This window comes from Bombus terrestris, chromosome 7 (genome assembly GCF_910591885.1).
Source record: "Bombus terrestris chromosome 7, iyBomTerr1.2, whole genome shotgun sequence".
Classification (NCBI taxonomy): Eukaryota; Metazoa; Arthropoda; class Insecta; order Hymenoptera; family Apidae; genus Bombus; species Bombus terrestris.
Window position 1 is genome coordinate 20,522,736 of NC_063275.1, and position 22,144 is coordinate 20,544,879.

The following is a 22,144-nucleotide window of genomic DNA, read 5'->3' on the forward strand; positions in this document are numbered from 1 at the left end:
TTTCTCCGATTATGCTCCAAAGAACGTGCATAAACATTCTCAGTCTAATAATTAGTACTATACAATTTTCTGGGAACAGAATTTATTCAAGAAAAATACGTAACTTGATAAAATTGCATTGTTAAAGACCAGAAGATAAGCTTATAGCTGTGCTTCAACTTTGAATTTACATTAACAATTTTTAATTAATTTCTCGTTTGTCCGACTGGCCTTCGTTAAACAAGGAAATACAAAATGACGAAATATTTGCATCAAGCTGGAACTAACGAAAAAGAAATTTCATGCACGCATTAGACTACGTTAGAATTGAATTTTCTGCACTGCTGAGAATAAAAAAAAAACAGAGCGATAGCAGGTCACAGGTACAAAAAGTGAAAAAAGAAAGAAAACGAATAAAGTCAAGGAAATAGTAGAAAGTAGTGGAATCTCTTCGGTGATTTTCTCCGGCAAAAGACTACGTAAACACTGAATAATTTTCTTTCCTCCGTTACGCAAAAATTAGTTCCAATCGAACGACTCGCATATACCGGAACGTTTCGTAATGCATTCCCCTCGAACGCAGCGAAAAAAAAGCACAATGTTGCGTTCGAATTACTTAAAACTCTTTTGCCAGCGACATTCGCAAACACGAACCAGCGAAAAGGAAACGACGGAACATATTCGTAAATAAAGCGACGTATAAATTTCATTTGTTGTTAAACTTTGGAAATTAAGAAAACACAGCAACAGATGACCTGTACGAGAACTTCTTCGTTCTGGAGGCTTCGATTCTTCGTCGTAAATCGCGAAACGGTGACTAATGCCAAGGCGATTAAAACTGCAAAATGACTTCCTTGAAGATTCCTTCAAGAGGAATACGAGTAATATAAACGATTCTAAAGGATTTATATCTTGAAGTCTATAATAACTGTACATTATTAAGGATTATATTATAAAACAGCTTTAATAGTTCTATGCCCTGCAGGCTATTGCTGATTCATGATACTTGATAGACGTGAGGTTTTCATTAGGGAAGCGAAAATATTCTCTGTTGTACTATTCAGTTAATTGGCCAACAGACTCGAAGGAAGGCTGAAGAAGACTCGTCGTAGGAGGTATCATCATCGCGAGATTTAAGAGTGGCAGTTCTTCAAGACACCGCATTGACTCATAGGGTACATTATATTTTGATTGATAATAAAATATGATATATAAGAAAAATATGTATATATCATTGAATTAAAATGCAAAAATAGAAATTCAAAATGTAGAAGTGTTATTTCTTTACAATTAGAAACTGTAAGTATTTTATTATAAGTACCGTGTTAAATATTGTACTCCAAGTATCGCAAATACTTTAATACTCTAATTATTTTACTATAATAACTACGATGCTATAGACATTCTCTGTTATTCTAAGCATTTTAATATAATCATATAAACATATACTTACATACTTTTGCCTTGAATTCAAAGTTCTAAAGCGAAAAAACTTGTTTCTTTTACAAAGAAGTTAAAAGATCTGAAGTTTAGAATTTCAAATGATCCTAAGCAGATTTTCTTCAAATTACTATTCTAACGATACCTATTTTCCACTTGTGATATCGTATCAATGAATATCGTAAATTATAAAAACTAATTATTAAATAGCCGATGTCAACTTTTACGAAAATATTATCGTCTCAGGTTCTTTTTACATGAACGTATGTATATGTATGAGTTAGGTTACCAAGGAACCATAATACCAAAATTAACATTGATTGTTGAGCAGAGAGTCGAGTGCGTGGCCTCCTCCAACACGAACTTTCACTTGTTAGCAGGAAAAGAGAATAGGCGCTAATGTTCATCCTGAGGTACTTAACTTTCAACGCGTGATTGATTAATTAGTAAGTGTGAATTGTCTCTCACCCTTTCTTTCTGTCTGTCTTTCTCTCTCTCTCTCTCTCTCTCTCTCTCTCTCTCTCTTGAATTACAATGTGATACGAAGAGAAAAGAAATTCTTTTCTTTTCTTATGATTTTCTCGACGTTTTACAAACGCCTCTGTTGGATACTCAAATAACGTGAATATAGCGTGGTTTCCGGTTCGTTTAAGGCAGTTGATAGAAAGTAAGATCAGTTTACGTGACTCAAATGCCGATCTAACAACGTATTTCTGTTGTTGTGTATGATTCTAATGCAACTAATCGTAAAGTGAAAATCGGCCACTGTGTGATAAATTAGAGGAAATATAACTGGATTGAAAAAGGGTTTCTTCGTTACATGTGGGTTTTTATGTCGCCTGCAATATTTCGAAATATAAATTTATTTAAAGTAAGACATAATTGACCCAGTTTTCGTCAGAGATTCGTCGATGTATATATTGCAAAATATAAAAATCGATATTGGAAATATTTCAAAGTTTCTAAAATACAAGAAAGCTCGAAGATATTAATTTCCGTGTCAAATAGATGGATTATATTGATTTAAGTTATATTAATTATATCTTAAAAAGAAACGTGCCAAAATTAGATTTAAAATTTCTCGAATAACCATCGAAGCATAAATATATTGCAGAAACGATAGCGTGTTGCTTTGAATGCGCATATTATTCAACAGTGTAACAAAATATGAAACATATTTCTCAACAAAAAGATTACCGTTCATCAAAATATGTTACTTAATGGCCGATAATTTATCAAACAATACCCAAGCTCGTTAATCTTTTATTTGACAAATAATCGTATCTTTAATTTTTGTCGAATAAATCTTCTTCTTATATTTCAATGTCATTGAAAGGTCGAAATTATTATTCCCACAGATTCTTGTTTACTGAGAATCAATTCATCATCCTTGATTACATTTACGTTTCCGTGACTGAGAGCACCGTCAAGCCTTTACTTTTTTTGTAAATTTTTCTGAACGTATACGACTAGACAAAAGCCACGTTCGACCAGTCGTTACAAATCTTAGATGGAAATTTTCTACAAAGCCTTATTTCAAGTGGACGATCGTCGTCCTTGTCCCACAAGAGCGCAAAGAATCTTTACACGCTCCGATTGGTCCGAGAACGTCCTCGTTTTAATACCGTAACACATGTACTTTTTATCATGCCTTAATAACAATCACCTCCTTCGCGTTGTTTAACCTTGGCAAATTACAACGAGCATTCAAAACGCTCGAGAATAGTGTCAAACTCAAGTTATTAATTAGATTGAAATTAAAAACGAAGTGCTAATGAGATTGTATGTACACCAGTCTTTCTTGGAATATCAGAATATTTTAGTATCTAATATTTTATTGATAAAGTAAAATGATTTGAATGATGACTGTAACTAACAATACAATGTCATGGAGGCTTTCATGATAGAAAATATCACCAATGAATTAGGTACAAAACGTATCACTGTACCATTAAATAAATAACGATAAATAACAATTGGAAAATATTTCTATTAAGTGCGATAACTACGATATTCTAGTTACAAATTGAACGATATTAATGGGTAGACCTTCAAAGCTGAAAGTCATACGATTTTGTTTAAAAAATAATTTACGAATTAAGATTAAAACCTGATTGAAATTCTTCTTATTATAATCTTCCACAAATTTTCACGAGTGAACAAAATTACTAAAATCTTGTCAGCAAAAAATTAGCTATTTAAAATCAGAATTTGATTTACGTTCGCCTCATTAAATAAATTACAAGAAGACATCAACGTTTTAATTACAAGCTAAATAATCTTCTAGAAATCTCGAAACCAAAAATTGAAACGAAATTCAATCTCTTTTTATTAAACGAATTTGAACGAAACGAGTAGAATGGCCTGTCATAAACCATCGAAACGGAAGAGTGGCAAGATTTGTGAGTGGAAAGAAACAAAAAGGTGATTTCCTGTTTCGCGTTAAAATCACTCGTACATCAAGGAACGTAACCCGAATTACGTAATTCGCTGTTGCGGTTCTCCTTGAACGCAGCTCCTAGCACCGGTCAACACCGTTTCAGCGCGTTTCGTTCTCCGCGTTCTAACTCTTTTCTTCTTTGCTTCTCTACACCACTCGATGGCAGAATTCATTGTCCTTTTCTTCCTACTGATGAATCCTCCGCGTCGTCTATCCTTTGCATACAAAAGGTTTCTCGAGAAAAGACGATTTACGAGCGGGAGAAACGCGCAGTTCGAACGTGAGCTGGCAGACTCGTCCTAAGGATTAATCGGTACCAGGCATTGAAATCTCCGACGGACAATCGAAACGCGCGATGCTGAATAATCGAATCCCGTCTCGCTCCATCGATTCTCGCGTTGCTCCTACTTGTCTGCCGATTAATTGCATGAAAAACAAATTAGATCGAGCACTTTTTTGACTAATGTAAATTAAATTACTGCCTATTGAGACGTAACGCGTGGGAAATCGTTTGGATATTGAAGTACGAGAAACGTTGCTGGGATTAATTAATTTCTTTATGACGTTTGAATTTCCGACCTATAGAAGATCTAACGAGTTTATAAGTACGCCATTATTGGATCTTTCGATCTTCCAAGGATTATTAAAAGGATTATATATATGGGAAGCGCGTTCGCGTTCCTTTAAATAGTAATTTATCATAAATTATAAATAGAGTATGCAGATTTATATCGTAATTAGGTAAGTAAAGGAAAATGGCACATCTTAATGCAGATTCGTTTCGCACCATAAGTGTCGTAACGAGTATTTCGCTTTGTATATTTGCACATTTTTGCCTACTACGAATATATACACATACAAATTTCCCATAATTTCCCAGAAATGCATAATTATCCGCAGTGTAATAATACGATGATACAATACGATATGAAATTTTCTGCAAAAGATTGCAGTCTCGAAGCTGATGACATTTTGAATCTTTACTTTATTTGTCATTGTTTATTTTTAATTTTTCTTGAAACACATTAGCACAGATACTTCTAAATAGGTGTGAGGTGACTCAAACACTGTTCTTGTCCCCATTTTAATAGCAATTAAGCGTCGATTAAGGATGATTATAGAAAGCTGTAATGCTCCAGAGGAAATAACGAGATTCAAAGAGTGTCGTTCGACGCTGACGATGATAAAATCCTGATGGCGATTCGTATCTCCTGTTGCAATAACTCATTAACAGTCATAGACGTGATATGGCAAAATTAAAATCCATTGAGGTTATATACAATGCACACGAGATAAGAAACTGGAATTTGCATGGCTGTTTCTGATTTCTGCCTGCTTCTCCTTTTCCTCTTTGCCAATAAAAGTGCGCAAGAGCGTACGTCCTGTCTCGATCGTAAATAATTCCACGCTTTCTAGGTTCCTGACTTTTTATGACTAATTTACTCATTAACATACTCCTTCAACTATTATTTTCATGGACATTAAAAGAGCATGGGACGGATTAAGAGCACGGAGATTAAAAGCTTCCTTCGCTGAACCTTATAATTATCTTTCTTCTGCCATTAAGAACGAATAACGATAATTGCGATATAATTTTACGTACGCAATAACTTGAATACAATCGTTGAATGTTCGATTCTTTAATGATTTTTAAAGTATAATATAATATTAGATCAATTTTCAGTGAAAGTCTAGAAAGATATCTATTGGAGTATATAGGAAAAATTGAACATTCAACGTAATAAAATCCTCCATCCTCTCTATTATTCCTACAACTTCCTTTCACTTTGCCATTCTATAAAATCTCGTTATTATGATATTAAACTATTTATGAAATAAGAAATTAAAAATGAAGTATTTTTCGTATTGAAGTAAAAGATACGCCAATTTATAAGATTTCCTGTGTTTAGATACGGGAAGAAATATGTACTTGTATAAAGTTCTGAGTAATATAAATGGTAACCAATTCGTGTAAAATCGAATAGCCGATCGAGTAACAAGAATCGTTCTTTAAATCAGGTTTTGTGGCTTTACAGATGAAAAAGTTAGCGATAAATTATGATAAATCACGGTAGTTCGTTATTACCAGCAATATCGAAGTGAATACCACAAAGAAGGGCGTGACCATAGATCAGACACGATCCTTTCTTTCTATCGAATGCCGTGAGAAGCGATTCTTCTTTGCTGTCTCATCATAAAAGGCGTGTTTTCAGCGTTGCATTAAAATTCATATCGAACAACCTACGAACTCCTCGATCATATTAATACGAATGCTTACGAGTGACAAATAATTTCAAAGAATATTCTTGACAACTCATGCCACGTTTCCTTTATTTTCTTTAATATTAATTATTAAAATTATATATTAATACTGTTCGCTAAGTAAAATTAATTACTAAAATAATACCGCTGTATAAATATTATGATCATTGGAAAAGCATAAAAATTAATACGATGCTTGTTTGTAAGAGAAGTAAAACAACTAGGAAAGAATATTAAAGAAAAGAAAATAAAATACTGGATAAATGGATAAAATATCGTACCAATAATTAATCTTTTTACTGTAATCGGTGTAACTTATATTTTATAATTTTAGTCTTAACTTTCAGTCGGATATCTATGCTCGGCTGATTTCTTTTTATAGTTTTATCGTCGAAAAACTTCTTCGCTGTAAAGCAACAACTATACCACTTTCTCATTTAACTTTCACTTTCATTTTTAAACATACTTCTACTTGGCTTTTGCATCTCTTGCAGATGCACGGTTATTCAAGCGTAATGCTAATACTCATTGAAGCAGTTGCTGTTATTAAATTCAGAAATCTATTGCTTTGAAAAGATATTTTTGAAATTATGGAACTAGAGATTGGAACCGGCATATTAAAGCAGCCAGTTAAATTAAATTTATATAAAAGTAACATATATATAAAGCAAATTAGATAATCATTAAAGAATTCATTCAGATTTCCAATACACAAGAAAGTAAAGTTACGCAACACTTGCACCAAGTGACATTTTTTGGTGTTTTATAGGAAAGCAATTTTTATTCTAACTTATTTTATTATTTTATTTTAACTTTCTATCAAACGACCCCATATTTTTATTTAATCTCAGGATCGAATACGTACTCTTACCAATCTCTTGAACATTTCAAACACCGATCGTCACATTAATCGTTGAACATTGACTGTCTCTTGACATTTTACGAAACATCGTACATGTATTGCACACAACTGTGAATATTTATGCAAATTCATATTTTTATGAACGTGACTAAAATCATTCATAGAACCTAAATACAGGATTGCCTCGTTCTCTACGATATTTTAGTTTGGATAAGCTGTATATTTTTTCAAATTATGTACATTTTGTGGATTTTGGCATATTCAAATTTGCCAGAAACGTATAAACATTCAAAGTCCATAAATTTTTTTAAGTCTCATGACTTTAATCAACACGTTGTTCCCGTTTAAAAAAGTATCTTTTTTGAATGAAAAATTTGATCAATTCGTTTTAATCATCGAATTCTCAACAAAAATGGATTTCTTGATGTCTTTTCCTTCTTATACTCAATAATCCATTGATAATATTAATAACTTAACAAGTCGCAGGATACACAGATTTCTCTTTTACGATTTTATAATCTTTCGTCAAATCTGATAATCAGACGTCGCGTAATTTGCAAACATCTCTTGCAAAAATCCAGTTGTTTTATTACCAAACTTGTGATTATTATATGGATTGTATTTATTAACATTGACAACTTGCAACTTTTGATTCCTAAAATTTCCATCGCCAATATTAATTTAATCGTGCAAGACAGCTATTTAGCTATTGTTTGATCGAAAATTTGAAACTTGTTCGAGTTGCCAGCGTTCGTATATTTCAATCTTTTTGCTGTGCGAGGCAAATTGAATTCTTTGTTCAGCATGTCAGCGTTAATCATATTATCGCCGTTCTTGCGGCGTTTCCCTTCCTCACTTTCCATCATAAACTCAAACAGCTCCGTTCGACTGGAAAGGATCGTTGAGAACTGATCGATCAGCTGGTTGATCTTTTACAATCGGTTAAAATCGAGGTGAAAATTTAGAAATCTCGAAAGCTGGCACCGCGATGAACCAGTGAAATAAGATACATTGGTAGCAGGCTAACTCTCTGTATAGAAATTTTACACAGGAAAAGCCTTCTTAAACTCGTGCATGCATTATAAACGAGCAAAACAACTACTTTGCCTACTTGAAAGTACAAATCGAAGTCTTTCAGTAATGCATCCATGTTGCTAGAACTGTATTTAGTGACTGGCTTTCTTTCTCTCTTTTCTTCTGCATGCTTTCCATCCTATTTATTGAATCTCATATTTTTGTAAAGATCGTACCATCATATATTGGATACAATTTCCATATACCTACGTATAACGTAAATTATACATTCAAAATAATCTTATTTATCAAGCGATACGAAGTGTGGTATGTTGTTTTCTCCTGAAATCCAAACCTGTTAACTCACGCGTTTCTTCGTCATGAGGCAAAACATCTTTAAGAAAATTGGTTTTGATTCATACGAACACGAGTGCAATATAATATATTTCTATCACGAACATGAAAAAAGTGATGTCTTAAAAAATAAGGAATTCGTTAATAAACGAGTTATTATATCCGATTTATTGATAATTTGTATAATGAATTACCTCGTATCTTTCCCAAGAACGAGTTAGAATAACATTTCTCATTGGAACAAAACCATAATGTACGATAAATTCGTTCGAATGAAATATGTTTTAGATATGAAACAGTTGTATATACAATAATTGTAGAATATCGCGCAATATAACTCCTTCAAAATATAAATAAACTACGATAATTCTTATAAATGGAGGTCGATATTTCCCAAGAAAATTAAATTCCTGTAGAATTTTTATTTCGTTATAATCACCTACCTGAATGAGAGCCTCTGGTTGCAGATGTTTCAAGAATTCACCTTGTTGGTATGTAATGGATGATGGTTGTTGTTGCTGTTGCTGCAACCTAAGTTCAGCTTGCATCGCAGCAATCGATTCAGGAGTGCAGGATGCTCGAGCTTGGACCCAGGATGCTGCGAGGATGAAGCTTCCAAGGATCACGGACATCGTCACCAAGGTGACAGCCGCGATTCTTGTAATTTGAACCGCTGTACTCTTTGGCCTCATGTATGCCTGTGAATAAGTGAATGAAAATGTTAACAAAGCCAAAAATATAAACTATTTTATAACATTATTATACAGAGAATGGCAAGACGCGAGCAAGACGTTAGTCTACATTTGGAAATAAGCTTCGAGGCTTCATTTTTCATAAAATCGAGTTTAGATATGTTTAGGCAATAATTAGTTGCACGCGTCCTCGAGGAAGTTTCTGTTAAAAACAAAGCTTTAAATGAAAAATTATATCCTAAATTTTCTGTATATCGTTAATTGTTTCTGTATTCATTTTTATGAACTATTATTGTATATAAAATAATCTGAAGAAAAGTAAATTAAAATAACATTTATTAATCCATGAAATATAAACAGATAGGTCTACACAAATGTAAAACATTAAGAATACAACACGCGTAAACAAAATTCGTACTTTTTTAAATATTAAAACGCGAAATCACCTTCTCATATTATCAAATTAAGAATTAATACAATAACGTAGCTTTTACAGAAACAAACATTTATCAGAGTCAAATATATCGTCACAGAATAATATCATACGAATTTATAAAATAATACTCCATCGTTAGCTTGCATTTGTTATTGTTACTCCGGGTTTAATTACGAAATAGAGACAAATGTATCCGGGTAACAGGTTCGGCGCGAAGTAGTTTGATTCAATAAGCACCGGAACAAGTGTACCTCTTGCAATCAGAATCTAATTACTCGAGATTTTCCGTCGCTGTTCTCGCCGTTTCTATTTTATGTTAATCAAACATGCTTATACGCTTCTGTGATTGTATCTCGCGTATTACGTTCGATCGCCGTAGACGAAGAAAGGAATATGTAGCTAAACTTGACTTCCGTGATGATCTCACTACATTGAAATAAGCCGGTACCATAAATCTAATTACAATCCCATCAAGGTTTTTTTAATCGCTCCATACACCTATCCATTTTTAATCCTTCGAACGTTCTCTAACGTACTTTTATCAATTTTGTATTTCGAAATTATTTCCTACATTATTTCCTATTTGTACTTACTTGGAACTACTTGTAACATATTTTTGCTCAAAATTATAATTTATGTTATTTACGTGATAGTTCGAATTGTATATATTTATCTATCTTTTTTACTCTACCAAACATTTTAAATTTCGTTAGAAATTAAATCAATCTTCAAAGATCGAGCGTGTTAATAATTTATAGAATTGTCCAAATAAATAGATGAAATAATTTCTATTATGAAGATCAATTTACGTATGAAATCGTTACTCTTTTTATCGCTCTGTTTTTGAATAACCAGTACAATAACGGAGACGAAGCAAATGATGTAAATGAGATAATTTACATCCAAATACTGTTCCCGAGTGTGAACATAGGTATGTTGCTCGCTTTTTATTTCGCTGATTATTTGCGTGTCTGGTTGACGTAATAAATTACATCAGAGGCAACGGGATTGCGATTAGAAATTAATTTTAACGACCGACAATCCTTCATTACTCGATTAAAGGAAACGTTTTGTTTGCAACTCAAAATCGTCGAGTTAAATTTCTCTCTTTTAAGCGCCGAACTCTAACACAATTTATCATAGCGATTTTATTTTTTCAGTTTTGTTTAACCGTCTTCGTGTTAAGATTAATTATCGCTTTAAAAACGAATCGAATCTTCTGTTTAGTCAAATCTCTTTCCTTTTCTCTCGTAGGATTATATTCTGCTAAATGAACGATTCAAATTCCATTCTTAAGAGACAATCGTGAAAAAGTAGAGTTTAAATTAACAACTTTTGAAATGGAGATTCTAAGTAACGCTTATTGATCTTTCCGTTCGAAGAGGAACGTGAATTCGCAGTAAACGCCGCGCGTTTCAGCAAACACGACAGATGCATGCAGTTGCTAAACATGTGCAAGGTTCATTACAGGATAATGTAGTCAATGCAAAATGTGTACACGCAGAGTGCAATCGCATGAATGTGTGTATGTAACTTCATGCTGGCTAGCCAACCGAGTCGAGGTCTTTTGTCGTTTCACGCTCTCCTTTCCCGTGGTTTAGCAGCATTCCCACTTCATGGAACGAAGCTAATCGCGGGAAAAAGTGAAAAATGGAATTGGAGAATCTCATCGTTTTCCTAACACGCGTCCCTCCGCCATGGTAAAACATACATCGCCATTCGTACAATCCTTTCAGAACTCTATAAACTTCACGCTGATAAATTTTGCAATAATTTACAATTTACATGTTGCAAAGTTTACGATAATTATAATAATTGTTAACGCCGGAAGTTGGTTCATTTTCATCTATTGGACAATGGACTCGAATTATAATCTTCACTAACAACGCTTTATAATTTAGGCAAATTTTTAACCACCGAGAACGTTAACTGTTTTGTTTTGTATTTTGTTTAAAATAATAGCAAATTTTCAGCGATTGTTTGTAAGGTATAGAAAGTGTATATCTATGACGAATCCCGAAAAAAAGGAAACTTTGATGTATCCAGCGTTAGTTAACTAACTTTTATTAATGTGTCGTCGTGAGTTTTAAAATAATAAACTTGATTATTTCTTATCGCCAAAAATTTCCAACGAACTATGAAATTCAAACGAGCGTGGAATTTACATTTGCCATTAGATTATTCCATGAGTAGTACTAAGTTTAGCACAATGGAGCTCTTCGTAATTGAAGTTTCGTAAAAGGAGAGTAGGAAACTTAACACTGAAAGATGGCAAACGGTTATAACGAATGATGGACACGAAGTTTTTATCCTCCTGATTACATTCTCTTATAAGTAATGCGGAATTAAAAACAATGGAGCTGTTCGCAATTGGAGTTTTATAAGAGGAGAACTATCGTAAAAACTTATTGTTTATAAGAGCGATGAACTATTGTGAAAAATGAGATAAAACGTATAGCTGACTAATTACAAATAATTATTTATATCTAACGTAATATACAATATATCAATTATATAAAATACTGAGAAAATCATGTTGCTCATAGAATTCTAATAAATTCCACTTTTCACCCTGTGATCAAATAATACACTTCGATTAACATCTGTTAACGATGAATCTAGGAAAGATTCTTAGATTTCCCGTTTTATTCAGCAGCCGAGCATGAAAATTATGCCAACAATACCGTAATTGACTCCATATCAACTATCCGTATAAAATCGTTTAAACCAATGTGAAGATTAGTGGATTGCACGAGATGCCCAAACAGTCGTTAGTCACAAGAAGGAAATACATCCGATAAAGTAAGGCTTGCTGTTCAATAACTGTATCGTGACACTATTATTTTACGCCTCGGACTCGTTCAGCTGCTTGAGAACCTTGAAACTTAGAAAAATCTGTCACTCTACACGAACACGTCTCTCATCTCCTTTCAGATCCTCTCGTCTCAGATCCTTTGTCGTTTCGTGTATTATACAGATAGTGTAATTGATAGTCTTACGTGTTATTGGTACTGTTTTGACGATAATTATAGCAAGTAACATTGACTTCGATAATTAATTGATAGTAATTTCATATACTTAGAGATTAGTTCAATGTCGAGCTCTATGCTTATTATCCTGACAAGTAAAACAAGCATGTAATCTGGCAGAGTAATCGCGTGATTGGTCAAGGAAAATAAGGTTCCGGTAGATTGCATGAATAATCGACAAACTGAGAACTCCAGTGAATATAAATTGAAAATATTATTGTACAACTTATTTTCCCAACAAAATGAAACGTGTTTTTCCTTAGATTATGCAAATATATTCTTACGAGAAACGAAGTTATAACCAAGCCATATTCGTGCATTCTATGTATTAGATAGAATTAGATAGAAATTAATTAAATTAGATAGAAAGTTTAAAACAAAAATTGAATAATTTGCAAATACATGTAAAATATCCAGAGTACGCTACTTAAAATGTTTAATGGAGGAAACGGATTTCTAACTTTCTAGCTTCGAATCGTTTCATTGTGTTCGTAAAAATATAAATTTGCATAAATATCTACGATCTATCCTATAACTTGTGTTAATTATGAAACTAAAAGAATAAGGAACGAAGTCTTATAAGAACTGAAAAGAACATTCAATTAAGTCACATTCTCAACATTTTGCTTTACACCGCTATTATCGTCAATCCACCAATTAACAAAATATGTATTTAGCTCTCGAGTATCCGTACATTGAAAAATATAGCATAACGTTCAACAGGTTCGAAGGATACTTTTACCTGTACGCTGGTTCTCATCATCATTTCGACATCAGCTGTGCTACATGAATAATAATCAGGAAGAATCTCGTGCGGTTAACGATCAAACGACGTACCAGTTACCGTAAAGATAAATCGCTGTGCACATCGTACATCAACACGCGAAGAAATTTACACAGTATACCGATTAACCACGAGCTGCTGCGTTTCAGTGCCTTCATTTATTTTACTTCTAGTCCAATCGAGTGATGGAACTCGGTGCAGATTCATGCGATATTAAAAAAAAAGAAGAGATTTACAAAAATGTTGCTAGGAGCAAAAGTCCAATACGGTAATCGACTATACAGGGTGGGACGGTAAACGTAGTACAACCATAGGCAGGGGATGATTCTTTTGATGATGATGAGTTTAATTGAAGACGAAATGGTCTGGTCGAATTTATTTTCCTTGAAAATGAAGCATGTTACGAAAAAATTGTATTCTATAGCTTTTACTTATTTTTAAATGTAGTTTAGACTCCTGTTATTCGCTCTTGTTCACTTCGGAATTAGCCAATTTTACTCGTGAAATCTTCAAAGTCGATTTTCTCGAAAACGAAGCCTCAGATGAAACAACGTTATGACAAAATTTTCTCTTATTTTTCACGTAGAATCAGTCCCTATCCGTTTGTTCTACTATTACAGCCTCACCCTGTATAACGCTGAAAACAACTTCTTTCAGGATTAACTTTCCATCCGGGGGCAATTTCGATTTTTAGCGAGCGTTTCGCGTGTTCTGTTAATTTCTGTTAATTTGTAAGTTCCAAGTTACTAAACTCGACCTTTTCTCTATCACATTAAAAGTCTCCTAATAACAAACCTATGAAGATATAAATTTCGTCCGCGAGTTTATGCAGAAAAATATGAAAATCGTCGGCGGACAGTCTAAAAGGACGACATAGTATACAGTTTGATCAGCGTCGAAAACAACTTCTCACGTGATCAGGATATAAATGTTTAAAAAAAATTAAGGAAACTAGCTTATGGGTCGGATTTACGAGAGACGGGTTTAACATTTTCCCATGGGAAGAAAAGATGGGTTTCAGGCGCCTAGCCCGCGATTGCGTCTTACCGCTTTAATTGGTAAATTAATTGAAAAGGGCAAACGCTTGTGACACAGACTGTACTTGTACGTATTCGTAATGACCTCGATGTGGATGGACGACTCTAAGGTGAGAGGCCTCGAGGAGATAGTAGGCCATCCGAGGCTGCCTTTATGCTGCTCGATCTGCCAGACAAAAGTAAACAGGCACTGTTGCCAGGCACTCGAGAAGCCAAAGGATTATTATATGTATGTATGGATGGATGTATATGTTGCATGACAAAATTTTTAAACGTGTCCTCTTCGACGTGTGCTCTGACTCATTGTTCCCTTTGCCGGTATACACTATTGATCAAAAGTCTTGGATCACTCGCATCTACTAGCAACATCATCGAACTTACCCATCTATCCATCGAACATATATAAATAGAAAGCATATTCAATCGTTTACAGAATCAGCAAACGTTATTATTTTCACTAACAGGTACAATTATTCGTTTTATTTAATTGATTAAAGTATTATTAAAAATGATTATTTTCATCGACCGGGAAGATTATCGACAAATTTTGTATTTTTCGCGCATGATGAATATTTTTCTATGTCTTCTTGGAAACAGTACATTCGATTGTTTTATTTATTCGTTTTATGACAAAAGGTATCTTAATATCTACGTGAAATGTAAAAATCAATTCTCTCTTTATTTAACGCTATTTCGTGAAGCATGAAAGAGCAGAGGATGGCAGATTTTTGGTCCATAGTGTACATACGCCTACCGAATGCTTTTAAACGGCATGATAATGACGCACCATACTTTGGAAAACGAAAAACAAATTAGCTTTTTAACATATCTCTTTATTCGTCTACTTGAATATCTAAGAGTCTTTTATATGTAAATGTATCATTGTAATTTTCCATTAAATAATCAATCTACGATATTAATAAACTGACATTCAATAATAAATATTTATGCACAAGTATATGTTTAAGCTTCGAACGACTCGATTCTGAGATTTGCTGTACTGTTTGATTTGCAAGGCTGTCACGTATATTCGCGATTATTAATTCGTCGAAATTAAAAAGTATAACAAACAGGTGAAACGTTTTGTAGAAATGAACACGAGTAAATTAAAGGATTAAAGTTCAAAAAGCCATGTCGAGTGACTCAGTTACGCCTAGATGTACGGGACTTCATTTTTAGCACGTAAAGATAGCTGTTGTGTCTAATTAAAATGTAGGAAGAGTATTAGAAACGCCTGTCTTTCTTCCGCCATCCAAACATTTCATGTCTCGATATGGACAAACCTGATGTATGCCTGGAAATTCTGTGACAATTAGTGTAATTATTTTCAGCATCGTTAAATATGATAAAAATTTATTAATCTATTTTTTCTTATATAACTTAACTAAAGTAGATTTAATAGGTAGATTATTAGAAAAATAAAAAATAATCAACACACAATTTAAACCGTTACGAAAATATAAATATATGTTGACAAATACAGAGATATATGTATATGTATGTATAATCCTGTTTCGAGAAACTTCCAAAGCTAATTAAAGATCACGGAAGAATGTTGGAAATAACTTCGGCTCTTCCGCGAAGACGGTATTGAAATATGTACGTATATATTTTGACTTATGTAAGAGACATCTTGCTCATGCTAAGTCGTGTAAACGCGCGAAGCTAAAAGCAAACGGGCTAAGCCATCGTTTTACAATATTTTACAAACGATTCCTTTTTCGTCGGGATAAAAATTTCATCGCGCACATTTGAATAGAAAATATATTTTAGAAAGTATAACGTAATGAGAATTCAAAATTATAGAACTCGTGTAAAGAGGTCTAGCAACGTGAAATTATTAAATTGAAAACTCTCGAGTGTAGCCTATTTCGTATGTAAGAAATGTTGCAAATGGATATTCGTTGAGTAATACCGCACAATTTCTAGAAAAAAAAACCGCTGCTGAAGGAGAAGGTATACGCATATCGTAAAGGATCATGTTACGTAATATCGCAGGAAATTCAAGTTTCAATTACTTGCTACTCAAATAATAGCAGGATGGTCATATTATGAAATGATTACTATCTACGCGTCGTGTGCTCCCAACTTTATCCCGCAAGTGACTTCAAACCAAGCATTAAAGTCTCCAGGCTCACTCGATATGCGTATTGCACCGTCGTTCAAGATTGAATTCTTTATAAATCGAAAATCGAATCTGTTTGGTATTTGAATCAAATAATATTCAAGACACGTATATCTAAATATATGAATATAAATAATTATAAATTATATAAATTCGTAATATCCATAATCGCATATCACGAATATAAATTTAGTTCAATTGTATTAATTATTGGTATCTATGTTACTTTATTTTAGCTATATTATTAAAATTAAAGAAATTATATATTCAGCTATTCTATTACAAAGACGAACTTCGATTTAAATTACAAAGAGGAAGAGATAGAAGAGACGAATGTAAGCAAATCTTGAACCACTTTGTCGAAGTCGAATAAATCGTATTTATGAGGAAATCTACAATTTAAGCGATTTAACGTCTACGGAAATTCTATTCGATAAATTTGCAAGTAAACCACGGAGCATACAATTTTCATCGATTCTATTATAGTAGTAATTTCTTGGAAAAGGTAATTGTCGCGATGCCAACGGTGCTCGCCTCCATAGGCGATATGTAAATTCGATACTTGTGAATTCCGTACAACCCGAATAGTACGATTCTAGTCACGCTTCGATTGAAAAAGAAACGCAGTTTAAATCGCTGCAGGTGAAATCTGTCAGTCTTACAAATGTTTTCAATGGCCGGTATTTGCCTCGCGATGAGGACGGTGCAGTTGGTACTGGTTGGTACGTCGTTGTCGACGAAATACCGTTTTCAAATTTTGTAATTATATGAATTACTGATAGAAGCATGAAGAAACGTTACTTTAAGGCATTAAAGCAAGAGATTATATAGGACTTAACCACGAAAGTTTACGATGATTATTTCAACTATTTCTTTCTCTTCAATATACCTTATGTCTCAGTCATTTTATCTTTTTGTAGCTTTTTGACACATAAACATACTTTTTGACATATAAAACATATACGTACAATTTCATCAAGAATTAAAGAGATAGGTAAAATAAACTAGGCAAAACTTTCCTCGAAGACGAAGAAGTTTTATGTGAGAGTCATTTTATTTAACAAGATAATAGGAATATAGGTAATAAAAAGATGTGTAAAATAAACTACGTAAAAGTGTTTTGGAGATAAGAATGTGAAATATTACTTTTGGTCGTGGACAAGTGAAATCGTGTTTTTGTTTTAACGTTTCAAGGACAGGAATTCTTTATGTAACCAAATTGAAACAAACATTGACGTCATGGCGGATACGTGTTTCCCGCAATGGAAAATTTGGGCTCTACATTAAAGCTTTGAGAATCTAGAAACAAAAGGCAATTCAACAGTAGCCATGGAAGTTTCTAATAGTGGCGAATGGTTGCGTTCACCGGTGGTAGAAAGTTTCCGGTTTTAACGAAATAAACGAATGAAAAAAACAGCGTGGCCGACGTTGAAAATGAAATCACGTCGTGCATGATTTTTCAAAACGTATCGCGTCACGCGAATGAAACACGAAAGTTCAATTAGCCAGAGATAGAATTTCCATGTTTCGAAAAAATCGAGAAACCAATCCAGATGATTTATCGCATGTAAGATTATAGCATTTTTTAAACTATGACAAACGATATTTAACTGCGGGAGATGTAACTGAATAGAAACTACAGTTGTAATTCTATTCTATGATTATCAAATCAAATATTTTATTTCTAATTCATAGACTGAATTTAAAGAAGGTTCTCACGGTAGTTTCCATTCTTCTTTTCTGCAATGTGAGCTAACTGTTTTCTCGAACTCTCATTGAGAAATTACTCGCCTATGACAGTGCATTTATTTACTTCGAACGGATGCACACACGAACATACTGTCACATACTGCCACGGTAAACATGAATTATGAGCACTGTCATTTGCGTCCCCTAAGTATCATCCATTTCTCTGGGATTTCCTACTGCAACTGTATTTTCAAGCAGATAATTAAACGACAAATTGCCTTTCCTTCATTATCTTTAATCCCATATTATTTCCTATCCTTTATTTAATTTCTCAACTACGTTAAACATACTCGAAATTGGTGCTTGGAAACAGAGAAATATCTTGGCATCTTTTTAAACTAAATTTCTTTCAAATTGCAGCAACAACGTTAAAAAATGAAAAACGAAATTTTGTTATATTTTCTAATGAATCCCTTCGCGAATAGAAGAAAATTTCCCAACAATTAGAACCGAATACGATACAGTACAAAGCTGCACAGTGTAATAAGCGATCAATCTTGAAAGGACCTACATTCAATGTTTCATGGAGACTTTCATTTTACACCGACACTTTTAACAATTGCAACGGTTATTGACAGAGAAAGTTGGCAATTAATTAAACGACAAATTCTTTCACCCGTACCGGTGCGTTTCATTTCGTGGAAAAATAAATCATTGAAACACGTTTCGAGTCTACTATTCCTTATCTAATTATAGAATATCATGTTCGCGGAAATTACCACGTATAAAACGCGACAAGATCGCTTTGCCAGTGGGTTGCACCGTCGCTTCTTCCGTTTACGTAGGCGACTTTTGATCGATCAAGCAAATAAATAAACATACATATATGGTAGCGTGGTTGGCGCAATTAAGCTTGTCCAGAAACTTTCACGGAAGTGCCTTACTGTACGGATTTCCGCGCTCTTTCATAAAATACCAGCCAAACAACGTTCTCGATACAAAATGTATCAAAGCCAGAACGAATTTTAGTCGCGGTATAATTCAGCGTTTCCGTTACATGACGAAACATCTGTCTCTATCTATCTCCTCTGCCCTGTAATTTATAAAGGCCGACTGATAAGCAGAATTAATTCTGGTAATCAGCCACTTACATACTGTAAATTGTTTTACCTTAACTGAAACTTGATTCTTACGTTACATAACTCCTTTCGTAATTTCCAAACGAATATCTACGGATTCTATTTTAGCAAACGCGAAAGGATCGATTTTCTACTTGAAGGAAAAGGAATATAATTGTAAAAAGATAACGATACCTACGTAGATGCTTGTAGCAAAAGTGGAGGTATGTAATTTTATACGTTAAAATTATAAGGTGCTCGTTTTACGTCTCATTTTATGTTTGCAGAGAAATTGTAATCGATATTAATGAAAATATGTTATAATGAAGAAAATTGTTCATTCAGAGGGAATAATTTAATCTGATTATTGCACTCCTGAAAAAGATTCATTTGCGTTTGTGGATCAACCCATTGGCAAATTATCATGCGATCGCTTTGAGTCTGTATACATATGTTACTTATATACCATAGATATCTATCTAATTTTGTTATTTTGACGCATCAATTTTCTGAGACTCTAACGACTAAAGGAAAAAAGCTACAGGAAATTTTCGAGCCACTATACACATATATAATTTTTAAATTTCTTACTGTCTGTATAGCAGAAATTTCAAACATAAAAATATATACGTCCTTTTTACAGCAATTCAAAATTTTATCGCTTTATTGAACTGTCAATGGGTTAATAATAAATGGGAATTTACTTTCGATAGAGACGTATCAGATGTATCCATCGTTACATATTTGTAAATTATTTTAAATATAACCATCAAGAGATTTTTATTCGAAATAAAATATTGAAATGAAACAGCACTAATTGCAAAGTAGTTTTAGTTACCGAAGATTATTGCCGATCTAGCAGAAAAATTAGCACCTTCGTATTTATGTCGGTAGGCGGAAATAATATTATGATCTTATTCCAACATTTACGTTGGTCACGTCCTTGCGCATATTTTTACAGCTCTGTCGTGACAATTTTCCTGAACTGGCCTCGCTGTGCAAAACACATGCATTCATAAATCTAATCTACTCGTTGGAATTTTGTTATCAGAAATTACTACATTTATGCTTCCTGTTTAATCGATCGAGAATAAATAGCGTACAAATATCATTACATCGAAATTCTATTTCTATCTTTACGTAAGCTCGCTTTATTTCATTAACTGTGGCTAGCATAACGGTAAATGTATCGTGTCTTGTCCAAAGATTAGAATATAATCTATAAAGCAGCACTAACGAAATATACATTGTATAACACAGATACACGTATTGTGGTAAAAAAATGATAAACAAACGAGAGAAGAAATGAACATTGTTAGTTACACGCGATTATATTATACGATCAGTTGGATGATTTATTTGTTAAAATTTTCTCGCTGTTTCTTGCATCCTATTCATCATATTTTTACAAATTGAAAATACACGAAATGTCTTCTCTTTATAAATTTCTAGTAACGTAGAAAACACTAATTTTTAAATATTTATTTGACGATGTGAATCGTAGAAAGGAATTGTCTTTCTATTTGAATAAATGTTAATTAGTAATCATCTTTATCGCATGTGTGTAATAATGCTGCCAGCGTGATCACTATCGATGCCCAAACAATCCCATGTTCCGGAGTCACCTACCATGTCGAATTGCTTTTAAACTGTAAATTTTATCTGGTACACTCGTTCCAAACTAGAAGGTTCTATTATTAGCAATAGTCGTTTGAAGTTATGATACAATATTTAAATGAAACGAATTCAATCTCTGCATCGGATCAAATGAAAAATCAAAAGTCACTGTTCATAATCGACAGAAGACTCTATTGCTATAATAATCGCAGTCATATTGAAATACATGGTAGGACATTTAATTAAAACAAAACCAAGAGTTCGATACTTTTAATCAACGGAAGACTGTGCCTTTTATGCTGCGAAATTGAGTGCGATTAGAAAATCGCAGCTCAAAGCTATTTCATAAAACCATTGACAACAGAATCCTGCGTTCTAAATAATTCTGAATCTCGACCAGTCATGGAATACATTGACCAGACAACCTCGATTCACCGTCTTACTACTCCTATTCCAAAAACAAAAGAAGCTGTCTCGCTCGGCGAGCTCTCACGAAAATAGAGGAATTCTTTTAATTCCCTTGATCCAAAGAAAGCTGAAGGCTTACCGGTGGCGGTTCGGTAGTGGAGTACACCTCGCTGGGTGCGTAATTGCTATGAGGCGGATGAGGCATCTTCTCCGAGACGACGGCAACAGTTGCCAAGGAATCCGGCTGTTCCTTTTCCATCTTCCCCGGTACCTTTATCTTCTTCTTCCAAAGGCACTGATTGACTAAATGACTCTGACTACGACCGATACCTTTCTTGCTGTACGTGGTATCTCGAAAAATCCTCTCTCTTCTCCTCGATCGACGAGAACACTTCGATGTCGATCGCTCGGCGAATCGACGAGCAGTGAGCGGCCAGCACCGTCTGACACCGCTAGCTTAGGGTTACCCCCACCAGCTGTTGAAGCTGCTGAACCTTCTGGTACACCTTTCCGATGGGTATGTCTTCTGGTACCAAGGTGTACCTCAGCGTGTTCTCGTTGTCGGACTTTCTAAACAGCTCCAACGTGTACCTGTACGTTCGTGGGCGAGACCGAAATATCAATACATGTGCATATGCGAGTGTGAGCAAACGTGCATATGCGTGAATATTCCGTATATATGTGGGTAAACATCAGGTGTGTATGTGCGTGAATGTAACGTACGTGTTCGAAGCTATCCCACCATGGATCGCGCTAGGTTGGTATCCCCGTGTGGGGATCAACGTTCGAACGCCAAGTTTTGCAATGTTTTTCTCGTCCCCTGCCCTCCACCTGCTGCTGCACTCCTCCGCCCCCACC

General features: G+C 34.0%; 1 protein-coding gene across 1 annotated transcript in view; it reads right to left on the bottom strand.

The window, feature by feature from the left end:
• The window catches only part of LOC100650484 (putative uncharacterized protein DDB_G0271606), a 33,801-nt gene extending 12,077 nt beyond the window's left edge, over window positions 1-21,724 (bottom strand). The window contains exons 1-2 of the mRNA XM_012310605.3: window positions 21,426-21,724; window positions 8,795-9,049 (exon numbers count right to left, since the gene is read on the bottom strand). Coding sequence (XP_012165995.2) covers window positions 8,795-9,049; window positions 21,426-21,545 — 375 coding nt within the window. The 5' untranslated portion in view covers window positions 21,546-21,724. The remainder of the gene's footprint in view (window positions 1-8,794; window positions 9,050-21,425) is intronic.
• Between the last annotated feature and the right edge of the window lie 420 nt (window positions 21,725-22,144).